General features: G+C 42.0%; 1 protein-coding gene across 5 annotated transcripts in view; it reads left to right on the forward strand.

Moving 5' to 3' along the window:
* Positions 1-19,942, forward strand: part of LOC117525655 (dynamin-2-like) — a 138,618-nt gene that overhangs the window by 85,408 nt on the left and 33,268 nt on the right. For all 5 annotated transcript variants that reach the window (XM_034187569.1, XM_034187567.1, XM_034187566.1 and 2 more), the window contains exons 11-14: positions 9,995-10,081; positions 11,292-11,362; positions 13,063-13,117; positions 19,041-19,151. In XM_034187569.1, the coding sequence (XP_034043460.1) occupies positions 9,995-10,081; positions 11,292-11,362; positions 13,063-13,117; positions 19,041-19,151 (324 nt within the window). The remainder of the gene's footprint in view (positions 1-9,994; positions 10,082-11,291; positions 11,363-13,062; positions 13,118-19,040; positions 19,152-19,942) is intronic.

The following is a 19,942-nucleotide window of genomic DNA, read 5'->3' on the forward strand; positions in this document are numbered from 1 at the left end:
AAAGGACTTTCTGTCGCTACCTTTGAAGGTTTATGTTGCTGCAATCTCTGCCCGGCACGTCTCCGTTGATGGCCGGTCAGTGGGTTCACACCTCTTAGTGTGTCATTTTTTGAAAGGTGCTCTATGTTTGCAGCCTCCAAGGCTTGCACGCGTACCTTCATGGGACCTTCCTCTAGTCCTGGAAGGTTTAAGCTTATCCCCTTTTGAACCAGTTGAAAGTGCTGATCTTAAATGGGTGTCAGTGAAGACTGCCTTTCTACTTGCACTGTCTTCGGATAAGCGGGTGGGAGAGCTCCATGCCCTCTCAGTCGCTGGGGACTGTTTGCGATGGAATTCTGACGGATCTGGGGTTACGCTGTGGCCTAATCCGTCCTTTTTACCTAAGAGAATTTCAACTTTTCATGTTAACCAGCCAGTTTCCTTGGCTGTGTATGTCCCGCATTCTGATCCAGGATTATCTGTTTCAGGTTCCCTGTGTCCTGTCCGAATGTTGAAGTACATTTTACAAGTATACAGGTCTAGAGGTCTTCAGCCTCCTAAGGTTACGTGCCATTCCACCAGAGGGGTGTCCACCTCCTGGGCTGCACTGAGAGGTGTCCCTTTGAGTGATATTTGTGCTGCTGCTACGTGGGCTTCGTCCTGTACCTTCGCCCGCTATTACAGACTGAATGTGGCTCCTCCTCCTGCGGTGACTTCGGCGGTGTTGTCTGCCTCCACTCCCATTATGGGTACCTCAGTACATTCACAACAGAAGAAATGCGTTTGAGACGCTCTGATCAGGCTCCACATGGACTACAGCATTAAACTCTGTATATTGTGCCTAAAACTCTCATGAATATATTCTCTGGGTTTATAGACGTTGTTATTGTTTGTTTTATGTAAAAATGCCAGAAGAAGCACTGGTTGCTCCTCCATTATTTTCAGTTGAAATCATTGCAATTGATTCCTGTTTGATATTAGAGTCCTGCTTATGCCAAACACCGTCTGTCATCTTTATTCCAGAGATATTGTCTGAAATTCAGTTTGCATTTATTAAATTCCACGCATACAAACGTATCTGCAAACGTAGCAGACATGTATTATCTGGAATTTTGTTTTGGCAGGTTTTCAAGGCCTCTACTGCCATCTAATGGCCAGTAGTGTTCATGGCAGTATTCACCCTAGTACTGAGCGTCCAGTAGTTAGTTGGCAGTGTTATATTTATTTTGACACCGGTTATATCAGATGGTTACTTAATTACAACTTGGCTTTGTTTTTTGTTTTTATTTTTTTTCTTGAAAATTCCTTTTTTTTTACAAATTAAAAAATGGCATATTTTACAAAAGCACATTTATCTGTAAACACCAACACATGACACACCTCACATTAACGTGTTGGTTTACATAGAATGAATGAGTCAACTAATCGGTGTTAGCGGAGGCACATTTTACACATAATCCTTTACCATCTGTCTGTGTTTGTTACAAAACTTCAGAATTAGTGCATTATTTAACATTAAAAGATATATGTTATATTTTAACTTCGTACAAATGACAGAATTGACATTAATGGAGTTATTCTATCAGTATTAATTTTATTTCTGTTCCGGAGCACAGCGGTGTTTTTCTGTATCTGTTCCCTGTTTAATCTGCGCAGTTAGATTGATCTAGTTATCTAGATTACGATTTGTTTCCCAGTGTAATCTTCACGTGCCTTAACTAAAGCACTCCTTCTGCTGAATCACCTCTAAATTATTTACACATTATTCACTTTGCGTGTTTTTAGGAATCCGCTAGCTTAGCGCAGCTACTAGCTCTTAGCCGATTTTGCATGGCGGCTTCTCCTGTCTCTCCCGCACTTTTCTGCTCTGGGTGTGAAATGTTTAGTTATTCCTCGGCCTCCTTTAGCAGTAACGGTACTTGTAATAAGTGTAGCTTATTCATAGCTTTGGAGGCCAGGCTGGGCGAATTGGAGACTCGGCTCCGCACCGTGGAAAATTCTACAGCTAGCCAGGCCCCTGTAGTCGGTGCGGACCAAGGTAGCTTAGCCGCCGTTAGTTCCCCTCTGGCAGATCCCGAGCAGCCGGGAAAGCAGGCCGACTGGGTGACTGTGAGGAGGAAGCGTAGTTCTAAACAGAAGCCCCGTGTACACCGCCAACCCGTTCACATTTCTAACCATTTTTCCCCACTCGACGACACACCCGCCGAGGATCAAACTCTGGTTATTGGCGACTCTGTTTTGAGAAATGTGAAGTTAGCGACACCAGCAACCATAGTCAATTGTCTTCCGGGGGCCAGAGCAGGCGACATTGAAGGAAATTTGAAACTGCTGGCTAAGGCTAAACGTAAATTTGGTAAGATTGTAATTCACGTCGGCAATAATGACACCCGGTTACGCCAATCGGAGGTCACTAAAATTAACATTAAATCGGTGTGTAACTTTGCAAAAACAATGTCGGACTCTGTAGTTTTCTCTGGGCCCCTCCCCAATCGGACCGGGAGTGACATGTTTAGCCGCATGTTCTCCTTGAATTGCTGGCTGTCTGAGTGGTGTCCAAAAAATGAGGTGGGCTTCATAGATAATTGTCAAAGCTTCTAGGGGAAAACCTGGTCTTGTTAGGAGAGACGGCATCCATCCCACTTTGGATGGAGCAGCTCTCATTTCTAGAAATCTGGACAATTTTCTTAAATCCTCCAAACCGTGACTATCCAGGGTTGGGACCAGGAAGCAGAGTTGTAGTCTTACACACCTCTCTGCAGCTTCTCTCCCCCTGCCATCCCCTCATTACCCCATCCCCGTAGAGACGGTGTCTGCTCCCAGACCACCAATAACCAGCAAAAATCTATTTAAGCATAAAAATTCAAAAAGAAAAAATAATATAGCACCTTCAACTGCACCACAGACTAAAACAGTTAAATGTGGTCTATTAAACATTAGGTCTCTCTCTTCTAAGTCCCTGTTAGTAAATGATATAATAATTGATCAACATATTGATTTATTCTGCCTTACAGAAACCTGGTTACAGCAGGATGAATATGTTAGTTTAAATGAGTCAACACCCCCGAGTCACACTAACTGTCAGAATGCTCGTAGCACGGGCCGGGGCGGAGGATTAGCAGCAATCTTCCATTCCAGCTTATTAATTAATCAAAAACCCAGACAGAGCTTTAATTCATTTGAAAGCTTGACTCTTAGTCTTGTCCATCCGAATTGGAAGTCCCAAAAAACAGTTTTATTTGTTATTATCTATCGTCCACCTGGTCGTTACTGTGAGTTTCTCTGTGAATTTTCAGACCTTTTGTCTGACTTAGTGCTTAGTTCAGATAAGATAATTATAGTGGGCGATTTTAACATCCACACAGATGCTGAGAATGACAGCCTCAACACTGCATTTAATCTATTATTAGACTCTATTGGCTTTGCTCAAAATGTAAATGAGTCCACCCACCACTTTAATCATATCTTAGATCTTGTTCTGACTTATGGTATGGAAATAGAAGACTTAACAGTATTCCCTGAAAACTCCCTTCTGTCTGATCATTTCTTAATAACATTTACATTTACTCTGATGGACTACCCAGCAGTGGGGAATAAGTTTCATTACACTAGAAGTCTTTCAGAAAGCGCTGTAACTAGGTTTAAGGATATGATTCCTTCTTTATGTTCTCTAATGCCATATACCAACACAGTGCAGAGTAGCTACCTAAACTCTGTAAGTGAGATAGAGTATCTCGTCAATAGTTTTACATCCTCATTGAGGACAACTTTGGATGCTGTAGCTCCTCTGAAAAAGAGAGCTTTAAATCAGAAGTGCCTGACTCCGTGGTATAACTCACAAACTCGTAGCTTAAAGCAGATAACCAGTAAGTTGGAGAGGAAATGGCATCTCACTAATTTAGAAGATCTTCTCTTAGCCTGGAAAAAGAGTCTGTTGCTCTATAAAAAAGCCCTCCGTAAAGCTAGGACATCTTTCTACTCATCACTAATTGAAGAAAATAAGAACAACCCCAGGTTTCTTTTCAGCACTGTAGCCAGGCTGACAAAGAGTCAGAGCTCTATTGAGCTGAGTATTCCATTAACTTTAACTAGTAATGACTTCATGACTTTCTTTGCTAACAAAATTTTAACTATTAGAGAAAAAATTACTCATAACCATCCCAAAGACGTATCGTTATCTTTGGCTGCTTTCAGTGATGCCGGTATTTGGTTAGACTCTTTCTCTCCGATTGTTCTGTCTGAGTTATTTTCAAGGGTAGTTGTAAAACAGCTAACTGATCATCTGCAGAGGAATGGTCTATTTGAAGAGTTTCAGTCAAGTTTTAGAATTCATCATAGTACAGAAACAGCATTAGTGAAGGTTACAAATGATCTTCTTATGGCCTCGGACAGTGGACTCATCTCTGTGCTTGTTCTGTTAGACCTCAGTGCTGCTTTTGATACTGTTGACCATAAAATTTTATTACAGAGATTAGAGCATGCCATAGGTATTAAAGGCACTGCGCTGCGGTGGTTTGAATCATATTTGTCTAATAGATTACAATTTGTTCATGTAAATGGGGAATCTTCTTCACAGACTAAAGTTAATTATGGAGTTCCACAAGGTTCTGTGCTAGGACCAATTTTATTCACTTTATACATGCTTCCCTTAGGCAGTATTATTAGACGGTATTGCTTAAATTTTCATTGTTACGCAGATGATACCCAGCTTTATCTATCCATGAAGCCAGAGGACACACACCAATTAGCTAAACTGCAGGATTGTCTTACAGACATAAAGACATGGATGACCTCTAATTTCCTGCTTTTAAACTCAGATAAAACTGAAGTTATTGTACTTGGCCCCACAAATCTTAGAAACATGGTGTCTAACCAGATCCTTACTCTGGATGGCATTACCCTGAGCTGTAGTAATACTGTGAGAAATCTTGGAGTCATTTTTGATCAGGATATGTCATTCAAAGCGCATATTAAACAAATATGTAGGACTGCTTTTTTGCATTTACGCAATGTCTCTAAAATTAGAAAGGTCTTGTCTCAGAGTGATGCTGAAAAAGTAATTCATGCATTTATTTCCTCTAGGCTGGACTATTGTAATTCATTATTATCAGGTTGTCCTAAAAGTTCCCTAAAAAGCCTTCAGTTAATTCAAAATGCTGCAGCTAGAGTACTAACGGGGACTAGAAGGAGAGAGCATATCTCACCCATATTGGCCTCTCTTCATTGGCTTCCTGTTAATTCTAGAATAGAATTTAAAATTCTTCTTCTTACTTATAAGGTTTTGAATAATCAGGTCCCATCTTATCTTAGGGACCTCGTAGTACCATATCACCCCAATAGAGCGCTTCGCTCTCAGACTGCAGGCTTACTTGTAGTTCCTAGGGTTTGTAAGAGTAGAATGGGAGGCAGAGCCTTCAGCTTTCAGGCTCCTCTCCTGTGGAACCAGCTCCCAATTCAGATCAGGGAGACAGACACCCTCTCTACTTTTAAGATTAGGCTTAAAACTTTCCTTTTTGCTAAAGCTTATAGTTAGGGCTGGATCAGGTGACCCTGAACCATCCCTTAGTTATGCTGCTATAGACGTAGACTGCTGGGGGGTTCCCATGATGCATTGTTTCTTTCTCTTTTTGCTCTGTATGCACCACTCTGCATTTAATCATTAGTGATCGATCTCTGCTCCCCTCCACAGCATGTCTTTTTCCTGGTTCTCTCCCTCAGCCCCAACCAGTCCCAGCAGAAGACTGCCCCTCCCTGAGCCTGGTTCTGCTGGAGGTTTCTTCCTGTTAAAAGGGAGTTTTTCCTTCCCACTGTAGCCAAGTGCTTGCTCACAGGGGGTCGTTTTGACCGTTGGGGTTTTACATAATTATTGTATGGCCTTGCCTTACAATATAAAGCGCCTTGGGGCAACTGTTTGTTGTGATTTGGCGCTATATAAAAAAATTGATTGATTGATTGAATTAGTTATTAGCACAAATTGCTAATCAGCCAATCACACGGCGACTCAATTTTGGCATCTAGACGTGGTGAAGACGACTTGCTGAAGTTCAAACTGAGCATCAGAATGGGGAAGAAAAAGGATTTAAGTGACTTTGAATGTGCCGTGGTTGTTGGTGCCAGACGGGCTGGTCTTAGTATTTCAGAACTGCTGATCTACTGGGATTTTGTCACACATCCATCTCTGGGGTTTACAGAGAATGGTCCAAAAAAGAGAAAATATCCAGTGAGCGGCAGTTGCGTGCCTTGTTGATGTCAGAGGAGAGCGGGCAAACTGGCTGAATTGGTGACTGCGTGATGCTGTCATGTCAATATGGACCAACATCTCTGAGGAATGTTTCTAACACCTTGCTGAATCTATGCCACAAAGGATTAAGACAGTTCTGAAGACAAACCTGGGATCCAACCCGGTACTAGCAAGGTGTACTTAAAGTGGCTGGTGAGTGTATGTGTAGTTCTTTAGTTTCAACATTCCTATCATTGTGTGTTTTGTTAATCCGTTTTGACTTGTTAGCCTGGACATAGTGGAGGTTCGCTCCTCTGAATCTGGTCTGCTTGAGGTTTCTTCCTGTCAAATCCAAACCTGTCAAGGGACTTTTTCCTTACCACTGTCTACAGCAGGGGTGGCCAACCAGTCGGAGACCAAGAGCCACATTTCTTACTGGGTTACAGCAAAGAGCCACTTCAGCACACGGGCACATGAACATGGGTACACAAACACACACACACACACACCTCTGCTCAGTCAGATTAATTGTAAATACCCCTACAATAGTAAGACGACAGGCCAGCAACATCATACACATCGGCACACCCCCCCAACCATCTCTTCCTCTCCCTCACTCTCTCTCTCACACACACACACACACAGGCTCAGCCAGATTGATGTCACTCCAACATGATAACAAATAACAAATGCCCCAAACCAACATGATAATGACATATTTACTACAGTACCAAGACCACAGGCCAGTCATTTTTCAATAATCAATATAGTGTGCACTTACTATGCATGTTGCTTAGTGGGACTTCTGGCATTCCTTCCCTTGAACAATCCTCCTCAAATCTGGCTCGTACTCCGTTGTTGCCACTCGAAGCAATTCTTTCAATCAACTCAATCAACTTTTTTTTTATATAGCGCGAAATCACAACAAACAGTTGCCCCAAGGCGCTTTATATTGTAAGGCAAGGCCATACAATAACTATGAAAAACCCCAACGGTCAAAACGACCCCCTGTGAGCAAGCACTTGGCAACAGTGGGAAGGAAAAACTCCCTTTTAACAGGAAGAAACCTCCAGCAGAACCAGGCTCAGGGTGGTGTCACATGGGTGTCAGTCATAACAGAGCGGTGTTTTGATTTGACATATTTCATGGTAGAAAACACAGACTCACAGATGTACGTTGAGCCAAACATTGACAGTATTTTAAGTGCAGCCCTTTTGACATTGGGGTATTTTTCCATTGACACACTTTTCCAGAACTCAGTGGTCCCTTCCCTTAAAGCAGGTTTCAGTTGGTCCTCCTCAGCGAGATCAATCATCTCCAACTCAGCGGCTGCCTCATCTGCGACTAAAGGGGCTTTCAAACAGTCCGTATCCGCATTAAATGGGTCGACGAGGAACGTGATCTGTGGCCTTTTCAGTTGTAGATCGCAGAACCGGATCACAAAGGTTTCGTGCAGGTTTTCAACCAGAGTTGCATATCTGGCTCCTTGCTTATTCAGGGTGGCACTGGTGACTTGCCCGCTAACTTTTAGCAGAGTGGAGAAATGCGTTAAATCTCCCTTTTGAATATGCGCCTTGAACAGCTTCAGTTTGATGACAAACGCAAACACACTTTGCACCAGATCAGGCAGCACTTTCATTTTACCCTGCAGGGTAAGGTTCAGTCTATCCAAGTGGCCCAACATGTCGACCAAAAAGGCCAAATCCAAAATCCATTTGGCGTCCGAGAGCTGGGGATAGTCCTTGTTCTTCTCTTCCATGAAGAGTTTCACAGCATCCAAAAGTTCAAAGAAGTGAGAGAGTACCTTTCCCCTTGACAGCCACCTCACGGTGCAGTGTAGTGGCAGGTCACCTGGAAGCTCTTCGTCCAGCTCAGCGATGAAATTCTTGAATTGCCTGTGATTAAGAGCATGTGTACGGATGTAGTTGACGATTTCCATCACAGGTTTCATGATGTTGTCTAAATTCAACGATTTAGACACGAGTTGCTCCCTATGGATGATGCAGTGGAAATTCCAAAAGTCGGGAAATGTTTCGTCGGCTTTGCACAGCCCCACGAGCCCGTTTACAGATCCGATCATGGATGGTGCGCCATCCGTGGCTATTGCGGTTAGCTTCTGTAGGGGCAGTTTTGCTTTCTCAAATGTAGCCATCATTGTTTCTTTCACATCTATGCCACAGGTTCGTTCTTTCAGTGGCACAATATCCAGGAGTTCTTCTTTGATCACACATTCCTTTGACACAAAGCGTGCAAATATTGCCAACTGAGGCTTGTCTTGTATGTCACAACTCTCATCCAATGCGACACTGAAATACTCGCATGCTTGAAGGTCAGAGTGCAACTGTGATTCAATAACTGTGTTAATGTCTGATATTCTGTGTTCAACAGTGTGGCGGGACAGTTGGAGGTCTGATGCCATGCATTTTAGTTTGTCGTTTTCAGGAGACAAGATTTCAACAGCGTCAATTATGCGTTTTTTAACGAACTCCCCTTCGTTGTATGGCTTTTTAGCCCGTGCAATGTTCCAAGCCAGTTTATACGATGCAAGTGTTACTGTCTCTGACTGCTTCGTAAATTTTTTGAAAACCTGTACCTGCTTTTCTGCCTGACTTTTCAAAGTGGTCAGCTTGTGCTTGCGAAGTTCAGTCCCTTTTGGAAATTCCTGGTCAATGTTAGCGTGGAGTGAGCTGAAGTGACGCTGAAGATTTGAAGCCTTGAAATGCACCAATGACGACTGACATATAAGGCAGAATGGCTTGCCATTACGTTCGACGAAAAAATATAAATTCTCCCACTCTTAGAAACGTCCTGTTTTCATCTTCATATTTTCTTTTTGCAGTACATTTTTTCCCTGCCATTTTGAGATCTGACAGAAGATCGACCCCCTGACCTTCTTCTTCTTCTTCTTGCAATTTTTCTTTTTGCACCTGCGCATTTGCCATGATCTTGAAATACCGTAATGAACCCAAGTGAAGCACATTCAACAAAATTACCGTATTGAACTTAAGCGAAGCGAACACGCACATAAATACACACACAAACACAAACTTGGACATGAACGTAAGAGCCGCATGACACCAGGCAAAGAGCCGCATGCGGCTCGTGAGCCGCTAGTTGGCCACTACTGGTCTACAGTGTCCTCCTCATGGGGTGTAAAACGTCTAGGCCAGGGGTGGGAATGAAGGGCCAAGATGACACTAATCACCTTCACAGGTCATTTTGCAGATGATCTGGGTTTTTTAAGTTGAAGGGAGGATCTTATCATTAAAATCACCCGCTGAGACAGAGATCCTGCATCAGCATGACCCTTCATGGCACACTGTTTCCCACTCCTGGTCTAGAATTGTATAGTGTGTATAGTGCTTTGGGGTGACTTTTGATTTGGTGCTGTATTGAACTGAATGTTGGTGTAGTTGGAATAAAAAAACAAAAATCAGGACTGTTTGAACTGAAACTGATACATAATGTGCTGTTGTGTTAGTTAAGAGAATTTGAACACATGATACAAAACTCTCTCATAGGAGATCTCAAGCTGATAGGGAAGTCCTTCATGCATGCCTCCTCAACACTTGTGTGTGTGTGATATTTGTGTATTTACTTTTAGGTGTTGGGTGTAACAGTTCATGTACATGATGTGTTTGCACAGTTATGTAAGCTTGCATTTGTGTTAATCCTGTAAGCATGGCGCCTGCAGCTCTCTGTCTGTCTGTGTGTGTGTGTGTGTGTGTGTGTGTGTGTGTGTGTGTGTGTGTGTGTGTGTGTGTGTGTGTGTGTGTGTGTGTGTGTGTGTGTCCACAGCTGGGCTCGTACCCACGACTGAGAGAAGAGACTGAGAGAATTGTCACCACTTACATCAGAGAGAGAGACGGCAAGACAAAAGACCAGGTGTGTGTGTGTGTGTGTGTGCATGCGCACTTCTAGCAGTGGCTACGTTTACATGCCATTAATATTCGGGATAAGGTCAATATTCCGGTTTCTGAATCATTAGGAATAACCTTAAGCAGACATGGTCATTGGTATCATTTGGAATATCCCCATCTAAACAGCGACGCACGTCTTCTAACGTTTGGCCACCTTCTTGTAAATGTCGCTATCTCTGTACTTTCTACCATCAATAAAAGACTTTATATTCATGTCTTTCACGATACTAATGAAGTACAGTGGTCCCTCGTTTATCGCGGGAGTTACGTTCTGAAAATAACCCGCAATAGGCGAAATCCGCAAAGTAGTCAGCGTTAGTTTTTACAATTATTATAGATGTTTTAAGGCTGTAAAACCCCTCACTACACACTTTATACACTTTTCCCAAACAGGCATTAACATTTTCTCACTTTTCTCTCCTGTGTAAACACTCTCTTTTTTCTTCTGGGCAAGAAGATTATAAACAAAACACAATGCACGTGCTCTCCCTTCGCTCACTGCCTCCGGGGGTACGGATGTGGGACTCGCAAAGAATCCATGCCATGGCCACGGAGCTCTGTAGCTGCGGTATACCGAGACCCTGCGGCGCTGTGGATTTTTCCGCAAGAAATCTATCCTTGCGGGCTGCTGGAGCGCATCAAAACAGCGAGCGTAGTCTCTGGACCTGTTGCCAGAGTTGGCGCAGCTCTGCACAGCAGAGAGGGGGGCAGTGTGAGTGAGCCGGTGCAGCGTTTACTGAGCCCGCAGACTCAGTAAGCGCATCGGAGGCAGTGAGAGCAATCACGTGCCGCGACCGGCCCGCCTGATAAGGACGCCTGTTGCGCGCGCCGCATACAAGTAGTTGGCATACTCAAAAGACCAAGATTCCTTGCGGATAGGACATGCACAGAACACAAAATAATGTTGCTTTCTATGGGGATATCCCGATGCGGGTTTATATGACCTGATATTCGGGTTAGAAAAGGAGTAACCCAGGGGTCTTATTCAGGTTTTTAAAAACCAGAATATGAGCATATTCGGGTTTTTGCCATGCGCAACCGGTTTATTGCTAATATTCCGGTTATGAAAGGGTTATTGGCTGCATGTAAACGTAGTCAGTGACGCACCATAAGCCACAAGCTGTATGTTATTGAAATTTTACATTGGAAGATAAGATTCCATATTTGGTTGTCAGGTGCTGCTGCTGATTGACATTGAGCTCTCCTACATCAACACAAACCATGAAGACTTCATTGGATTTGCCAAGTAAGATGCAACTTGCAGACTGGAAATGATGCTTTGATTACAAGTTTTAGTTTTGCCTGGATCAACAGAGACTTGAACATATCGGCCGATTTCCTGGACTCTAGTACCTGATGTATCCTGTCGGATGTTTTATTCTTTTTCAACTTGTCTTTGGACTTGCATGATATCACCATGTTGGCAGAGAAACCAGGACACACCTACTGTTGCTGTGATCAAAACCACACTGTGGTGTATAAATATTGTTGCAGTGGCTCCTTTTCAAGGCAGGAAGCATCACCTGGAACATGTTGTCTGCAGGTTTTGTAAAGACAGCCTTGAGTACTACATGTAAAAAATAACATCTGAGGAGATACAAATAAAAAAACTCCACTTGTAGGCTCCACAGCCTCCACCTCAACTCCCTCCATCAGAACTGGTCACGGTCTTGGTCTGGACTTCCCAAAGTTAATTTTGATTAATTAATTATACAACCTATAACATTAAAAAAAACATACTAATCTCACCAGTGCCTGGCCACAAATATATATTTAATAGCACCAGCAGAAAATACCACCTATTATTATCACTTACTGAGGCGTTGCTGGGCCGGTAGCATAGATTTACATTTATGCTACCTGTCTATAACTGCCCGCAGTAACGGGCGGGTATCCCAATACCCGCCCGTTGTGCATAAACTGATGACGTCATATCATGCGCAACCCAAGAACTGTCCGCAGACATGAAAAGGTGAGAAGTGTGTGTTGGTCCCAATATGGATATTACAGATGATTTTCTCATGGATAATCTGACAATGAACAGCAGCCAAAGCAGCCAGCTTGATGTGAACGCACTGGTGAATTTGGAGAGCAGTGCGGTATCGGCCAACAAGACAAAAGTGTATCTCCCAAAATGAGGGAGATACACAACACGGGCGAATATCTGTCATTTTGGGCAACAGGGCATGGACGGAGGGACTCAGAAAATGCATACAACCCTCCAAAAGCATGTTATTGTATTAATATTGTTCTGAAAATCAATTATGATTTGAGCACATTGACAGAAAGGTGAGGAGTAAAGAGCTCTGTTCTTTTTTTGTTGTCGTCTTTTCCTTTGCACATGTAAGTCAAAGACCTGTTATTTACTTTTCTTACAGAAGAAAATGGTCAGATCTCTGAAATGTGTAAACTGTAAAATGTTTGATTCATATTTGTCATCCCAGTGTTAACATTCAAGGATTAGATATGGGAGCATGTGATGTATAGAAACGCATGGTTCATAAATGAAAGCAAACTAGGAATTGCACAGTTTTTCCAACTTAATCAAATTAGGTAAATGCATTAAATACATTTTCAAATGAGTTTTATAGATCTAAATTAATCATATTGGATGATTATAAGACGGGTATGACTACGGAGTTGTTGTGTATGAATATAGTAAATGCAGAGTGCAACGGATAACGCCAGGAAGCAGTATGGCTTCAAGGTGCTAGCTGCGAGTTGATTGGTCAGCAAGATTTGTTTAAAAGTGAAATGGACTAAAACCAGATGTGATACATCAGCTGATCATAGTTGTAAGAATAGAATTTGATTGAATCTGGACTCTTCAGTGTTGTTGTGCAGGTAAACCAGTGGTTCAAACGCTTCCTTCCAGACGCTGGTTATTTTCTGCGTTTGCTCCTCTGAGTTCTGTTCTGAATATGTTCTGTTCTGGTTCTCCTGCAGCGCTCAGCAAAGGACGGCTGCTAACGCCACAAAGAAGAGAGTCATGCCCAATCAGGTATCTGCTTCTAAGAAGTGCTCAGTCAACAATGACATGTCACACTACTTTTCAGTTGAAAGCTCCACAGAATGTCTCAGTGAGGTCATTGCCCCCCCCCCCCCCCCCATAAAGTGACTCTTCCTTCCTCCTCCTTTTTTCTTTTTCTTTGGCCGCACATTTCTTGTCACCAGATTGTAATCATGCAAATAATGACATCTGACTTCTCATTTTTAGTCAGGTTGATATCATACCTTTTTTTATTGAATCCCCCACCCCCACCCCCCCAGAAGAAAGCTTTTAATTGCTACTTATTTTATTTTCTCTGTCTCTTTACTCGGCCTTGATTCTTGGTGACCTCCTTGCCTTTTCCTTTCTCTTAATTCTTCGGCGGAGCTGCACCTGGTAGGCTGAAACCTGGAGCAAATATGGCCATCCTTTCCGGAAACTTCAGCAGTCCCCCCCCAGTGTTCAAACGTTGGGTCGTGTGATTGGGTGTCAGACCGCAGTGATGAAATTGTCATGATGTTGGTCTGCTACAGGCTCTTATTTTCTGGATTCTGCAGTAGCCACACATTTCCTTGTATGTTTCTTATGTAGAGCAATGTCTGTTTTCCTTGATTATGTTCAGACAAATCATCAAAATCTGACCCCATGACGGTGAGACCAGGTTACTTCCCCCTGCCACTCTTAGTTCTCTGTCATTGTTACAGCCCGTATCTCATCTCTGGCCCGTTGTTTTGTCCCACATTTATATTCTGTGCTGTTTTTCATTTTCTCTTTTGTTTTTGCCTTTCCTGCCTTCTTGTTTCAAAGCCCTCTGAGACCATGGACCCTTGTAATCAGTGTCCCTTTGGATTTTTGAGACCATGACCTACATCTGGGGTGGGTGCAGAAATGTTGGCAGAGGAAAGCCTGTCGTAGACCAAACAACATACTTTTTCACAAATGTGAATTTTGAGCATTAGTGAGAACCACTGGCCCAAAATGTCAACATGCATCAAGTACATGTTATTTTCAAAGAAAAAAAACAAAACAGGAGCAGTCAAAGATTTCTGATGTCCACTAGTCCAGATCTGGATCACCTCCAAAAAAATTAATAGTCTTTCATGCCCTAATCTGTGGTGAAAATTTTGTCAAAATCTGTGACGTAGTTTTGACGTAACCCAGCTAAAAGTCAGACAAATAAATAAATGCAGATGATGTTATTGCATCCTTGGTGGACGTCATAATACAGAAAGCATGCAGTGACTTTTAAAAAATAATTTAATCGGTATTTATGGATTTTATTATTAAATAAGCAAATAAATGGTGATCAGTTACTGCATTTCACCATCGCTGCTTTAATGTACAACACTGGTTGTGCATTAAAATTCAGACATGTCTAATTTGAAAGGTTCAACACATTTAAGCTGCACAAACAAGAGAAATCAATGAAAATGGCGCACACGAGCAGTGCCAGCAGTGTTCCATTGTTTTATATATATATATATTTATATATATATATATATATATATATATAATATAAAATATTCCATTAGATGTGCCAATTAATACAGATTGATGTGTGTTATCGACCTACCTTTCAGTTTCCTAACCTGTCCAACTCGTATTTAGAGCATCAGCAGAGACCGACTGGCTTCCTGCTTTGTCTTTGGGATTCAACACAGCCTCACATGCGCTGGCCATAATATAATAATTAATTTATTGTTTTAAACTAATAACAATTACATGTATATATTTTGTTGATCCATTTACATATTGCAAATTATTCTTGATATAGTAAAACAGTAAAAAAACAAAACAAAACGAGAGTAATCTGGTTTTCGTCTTTTTTTTTCCTGCATGTTTTTAAACTTGTTAGACTAGTGTAGACTTTAGCGTAACACTTATAACTTTTAATTTTTAAAAATACCAGCTTTTTACATGTTAACAGAAGAAGAATACCCCCCAAAAAGTCTATTGCGTGTCATAAATGTTATTGCAATTCACATTAATTTCTAAATTCTTGTTTTCTTTTCTGCTGTTATAGCAAACACCCAAATCAATAATAATCAACATCATCAAGCTTTCTCTGCTTTTCTTGTCTATAAGGCTGATGTAGCACACAGTTTAAAATAAGTTGTCTTCATGCATGCTGTCCATCCGTTACTGCCATGCCAGCTTCCATTACTCCTTACAAAGCGATCTTCCAAAAGGGCATTTAAATTAATTGTGATGAGAACAATAATGATTCGATGGAGCTCATCAACACAACTGAATCATCTCAGAAAGACTGTAATCATGTCCTCTTATGCTGTGGAAGAACAATCATTTGCTTTGAATTTAGGAAAACCTGCAGACTAAAAAAAGATAGCTTTCAGTGTCAGAATCCTTTGAAAAAACACACAGAGATGGCAAAATAATTATGCCTTTTATGTTCATTCATGTACTGGCATACAAATGTTAACAACAAAGCCAATTTTGTTGCAGCTGAAAAGTTTTCTTGCCACAACTTGCAGACGTTAGAAATAAAAGCTTGCAGAGTGTTTTGATTTGATACATAAGCTTCAAAAATATTTGATATTAATAAGGTAACCGGCTCGTTACTGGGCCTAACTGTTATCAAGACAAACTTAGAGAATACATGTAATTCATGAAATGTAATACAAACACACTGCGGTTATCTACTTGTCCACTTTATTGCATATGATACAGGTTGCTGGTAAAATAGTTGACTTCTGAACCAGGCTGGTACTGCCACTTCTTAAGAAGTGTGTTTTTTTTTTTTGTTTGTTTTTTTTTTTTGGCTGGTGGTTCATTCAGTGAAGCAGCATCTGAGGAGGATCACATTTAATGACTGGGTACAAATATATTCAATTAACTAAAAACACACTAAATGTATGTATGTTTGCTGCTCTGTGCAGTGACATGTAAAGGAGGAAGCGGGGTCTTTTAAGTACTCTGTCAGCAATGAACCCTAAAATATTAGGAAATATTCTCTTAATGTACTTTGGCCATCAAATTTATGTTGGTGAAATGACGATGACATGTCGGATGTAACCTGAAGTCGGGGTGTTCTGCGACATCATGAAAGGTCTTCACTCCATCTCTCCAGGATTTACAGCAATCACCAACCTTAATCCACCTCGCTGCTGTTATTGGGGCGGATTTCTCATTATTTGCGGATTCATGGTGGAAAAAGCATTTATTACCACTTCCCTAACCAGCGAGCCGGCACTCATCATGTTGTTTACATGCTGCTAGGATGTGAAAGCGGAGGAGTGATTGGTCCAGATGGATCACGTGGGGTTCTGCTTCTCAGTGAAAATATATATATTTTTCTTGCGTTTATATCCCCTACTCTGCAGACTTTTTGAGTTGACCTCTGTGAAATGTGCTTTCGTATATATTTATTACAAAATTATTGCATAAAGATCATTTAGGCCGATTTTACTGGAACAGAATGTAAAGAAGGATTTTTCATCTAATCACCTAACAGGTCTGTGCATGGAGCATTGTTTTGCAGACGTCTACATCTCCACATTTAGGTTTCTTTTTTTGTTGTTGCTTTTGTCTGTGCACACAGTAGAGACGCCAACCAATTCTTTTGTACTCGGTGCAATGACAGTAAAAGAACTGTGATTGTAATTGCACATATAGTGCAACCCAGAACTTCCATCTACATTACCTGCAGGAGCTGTATGTGACAGTGCAAATACCCCACTGAGATGGACTGGACATTAAATGGACTGTACATGGAGTCTACATTTGATATGATTGAGTTCATCTGTGAATAACTCAGGTCATTGTCTAGATTATTGGCATCAAGTGAGCGGACATTCCAGTCACATGACAGAAATGAAACCAGAAGAACACAAATGTTAAAAGGGTGAAGGAAAGTCATTTATTGAAAGGCACCAACAAAATGTCTAACTAGAGACTTGATGAAATTCAGGAACTGAGGGAAAGAGTAGGTAGTTGAGTGGGACTGGAGCTGGACTACCAATATGTAGACCTGGGTTTGATTCAAAGAAATGCTTCCTGTCTATGTCCTTGTAAAAGACACTTCTTCAGCATTGTGCTAGTCCACCCAGCTGTAAATGGGTACCAGCTTTGGGTGAGGAAGTATCTGTCAAGAGGGTGTTGCAGGCTCTGAGATGAAGCCAACATTGACATGCCTCAGGGTCTATGCAGGACTTACTTGTCACAAAGGGCCAACGCCACAGTCATCATAACAAATTGAAGTACTGTGAAGAGTGAGTTCTTCAGTGTGCACTTTTCATTACGTCCAGCCTCTGGCATGTTTCCCTTTGTCAGAACCAAACATAGTGGTTCCAGAGGGTAAGTAGGTCACAATCTTCTGTTGTGTGCAATATGTGTAAAAGGGCAACTCCAGGCAACGTCTAGAGCTAATTGGAATAGGAATAGTTTCTTCCTCATCACCAGTGGGAGTTTTTCCTTACCACTCTTGCCTGTGTGCTTGCTCGGGGGGGGGGGTTGGTGAGGTTAGACTTTACTCATGTGAAGTGCCTTCAGGCAGCTTTGTGATGATTTGGCACCAGATAAATGAAATAAATTGAAACGGAATTGTCTGGAGCACTCCTTCATAAATAAGACAAAGTGAAAAGACTCTTATTCTGTTGTGTATCTATTCTGTCTGTCTCCATGTCTGTCAGTCTGGCAAAGAAAGTGATACAGAGAAGGTGACGTTGGGCTTTTGTTTGTTTAGTTTTATCTCTGTGTTTGTGCAGTGTTTTTGGTCAGTCTGGTAGAACTGGTTATGATTGCATTGTGCTATTCTTTTTTTAAATATCTTTTGCATGTGCTGTTTTAGTCTCATCATATCATTTCTATTCTATTTTTTATATATATGTTTTTTGTCATGGAGGCTCAACAGTCTGCAGATTTTCATTCCATTTAAAGACACCCACATCAGATTCACTCCTCAGGGAGAGTCATTATCCAGGTTGGAGGTTCAGGTATCTCACGGTCTTGTGCATGAATTGGGGGGGAGATGCAATGTGATCAATGGACTGATCGGGGCTGCGTCTGATTTTTGTGTTTTTATGGATGCTGTACTGGGTGGTCCTGGTGAATAAGGAGCTGAGCCACAAGGCAAAGCTCTCAATTTACCAGTCAATTTACACTCCTATCCTCACCTGTGGTCATAAACCGTGGGTGGTTTCTGAAAGAACAAGGTTAAATGGTAAATGGGCTGCATTTATATAACGCTTTTCCATCTGCATCAGACGCTCAAAGTGCTTGACAATTATGCCTCACATTCACCCCGATGTCAGGGTGCTGCCATACAAGGCGCTCACTACACACCGGGAGCAGTAGGGGATTAAAGACCTTGCCCAAGGGCCCTTAGTGATTTTCCAATCAGGTGGGGATATGAACCGAGGATCTCAAGCCCAAGGTGTTGGGCTTGAGACCAGAAGGTTATGGATAGAAGTGGTGGAAATGGGGTTCCTGTGTGGTATCTGGACAGGGTTTGAAGCTCGAATATCCAGGAGAGACTCAGATTAGAGCCACTGCTTTTTCTCATTGAAAGGAACCAGCTGAGGTGGTTTGGGCATCTGGTGAGGATGCATCCTGACAGTCTCCCTAGAGAGGTCTTCCATGCACGTCCAACTGGAAGGAAGCCCTGGTGAAGACCCAGGACACACTAGAGCATTATATTTCCAAGCTGTCTTAGGAGCTTCTCTAGATCCTCCAGGAATTGTTAGAGGGCTTGGCTGAGATAGGGAAGTGTGAGATGAGCTGGTTGGTCTGCTGCTACTGTGACCTGGGCCTGGATAAGTGGCAGAAAGTGAATGAATGATTGAATAAATCACTCTTTCAGTTGTGGTGGTTGGATGGAATGAAAACCTCTTCAGTGCATGTGGGCCCCCTCTCTGCTTTACATGCACATTAACCCCTCTCACAGTGTGTAGTTAACTGTTGGATTCTGCATGTGCAGGTAATCCGCAGAGGCTGGCTCACTATCAACATCAGTATCATGAAGGGAGGGTCCAAAGACTACTGGTTTGTCCTGACAGCTGAGTCTCTCTCTTGGTATAAAGATGAAGAGGTAAGGATCTTTTTCGAAAAGAAAAACATAAATTGTTCGTATTTGCAAGGATTGTTTGTAAAGTTGACAAACTTACCCAGAATATTTTGTAAGTATGCCTGTGTGTTTTTGCTGTCCATCCATCTGTCCATCCATTTTCTATACTTGCTTACTCCAGTTAGGGGTCATGGGGAACAAACGCATTCACACTCACACCTACGGTCAATTTAGAGTCACCAATTCACCTAAGATGCATGGCTTTGGAAGTGGCCAGCTGGAGCACCTGGGAGAGACCCATACAAATACAGAGAACATGCAGAATATACACAGGAAGGGCCAAGGCGAACATGAACCTAGGCCCTTAGCACGGTGACGCAACACTACCACGCAGTCATACTCTATAACAGAGGACACATTTGTGTAGAATATTAATCTAAGGGCATCCACAAAGAATATTAAAATGAATTTAATCCTACTGCTAATAACTGGGTGTCTTCTAGGATGCAGAGAGGCCTATGAGCTTGGATTGTTTAACGGAACCAAAACTCCCATAAATCAATACTTTCTGGAATACATTTTATGTTCAATTGATTAAAAAGATGAGTTCAGACAACCACTGGGGTTTTGTGACAGTCTGTGGTACCATTGCGTTGGAGCTTATATCTGAATGCTCTTTGCTATTCAGTACATAAAATTCATTAGGAATATAGAAATACTCAGTGCAGCAAATGTAGCAGAGTGTCTTTATGCAGTGCTTTGGTGAAACAGAACCCGCAAGTCATCTGTGTTCATATGCAGCGATTAGTTCTGAA

This window comes from Thalassophryne amazonica, chromosome 15, assembly GCF_902500255.1.
Source record: "Thalassophryne amazonica chromosome 15, fThaAma1.1, whole genome shotgun sequence".
Classification (NCBI taxonomy): domain Eukaryota; kingdom Metazoa; phylum Chordata; class Actinopteri; order Batrachoidiformes; family Batrachoididae; genus Thalassophryne; species Thalassophryne amazonica.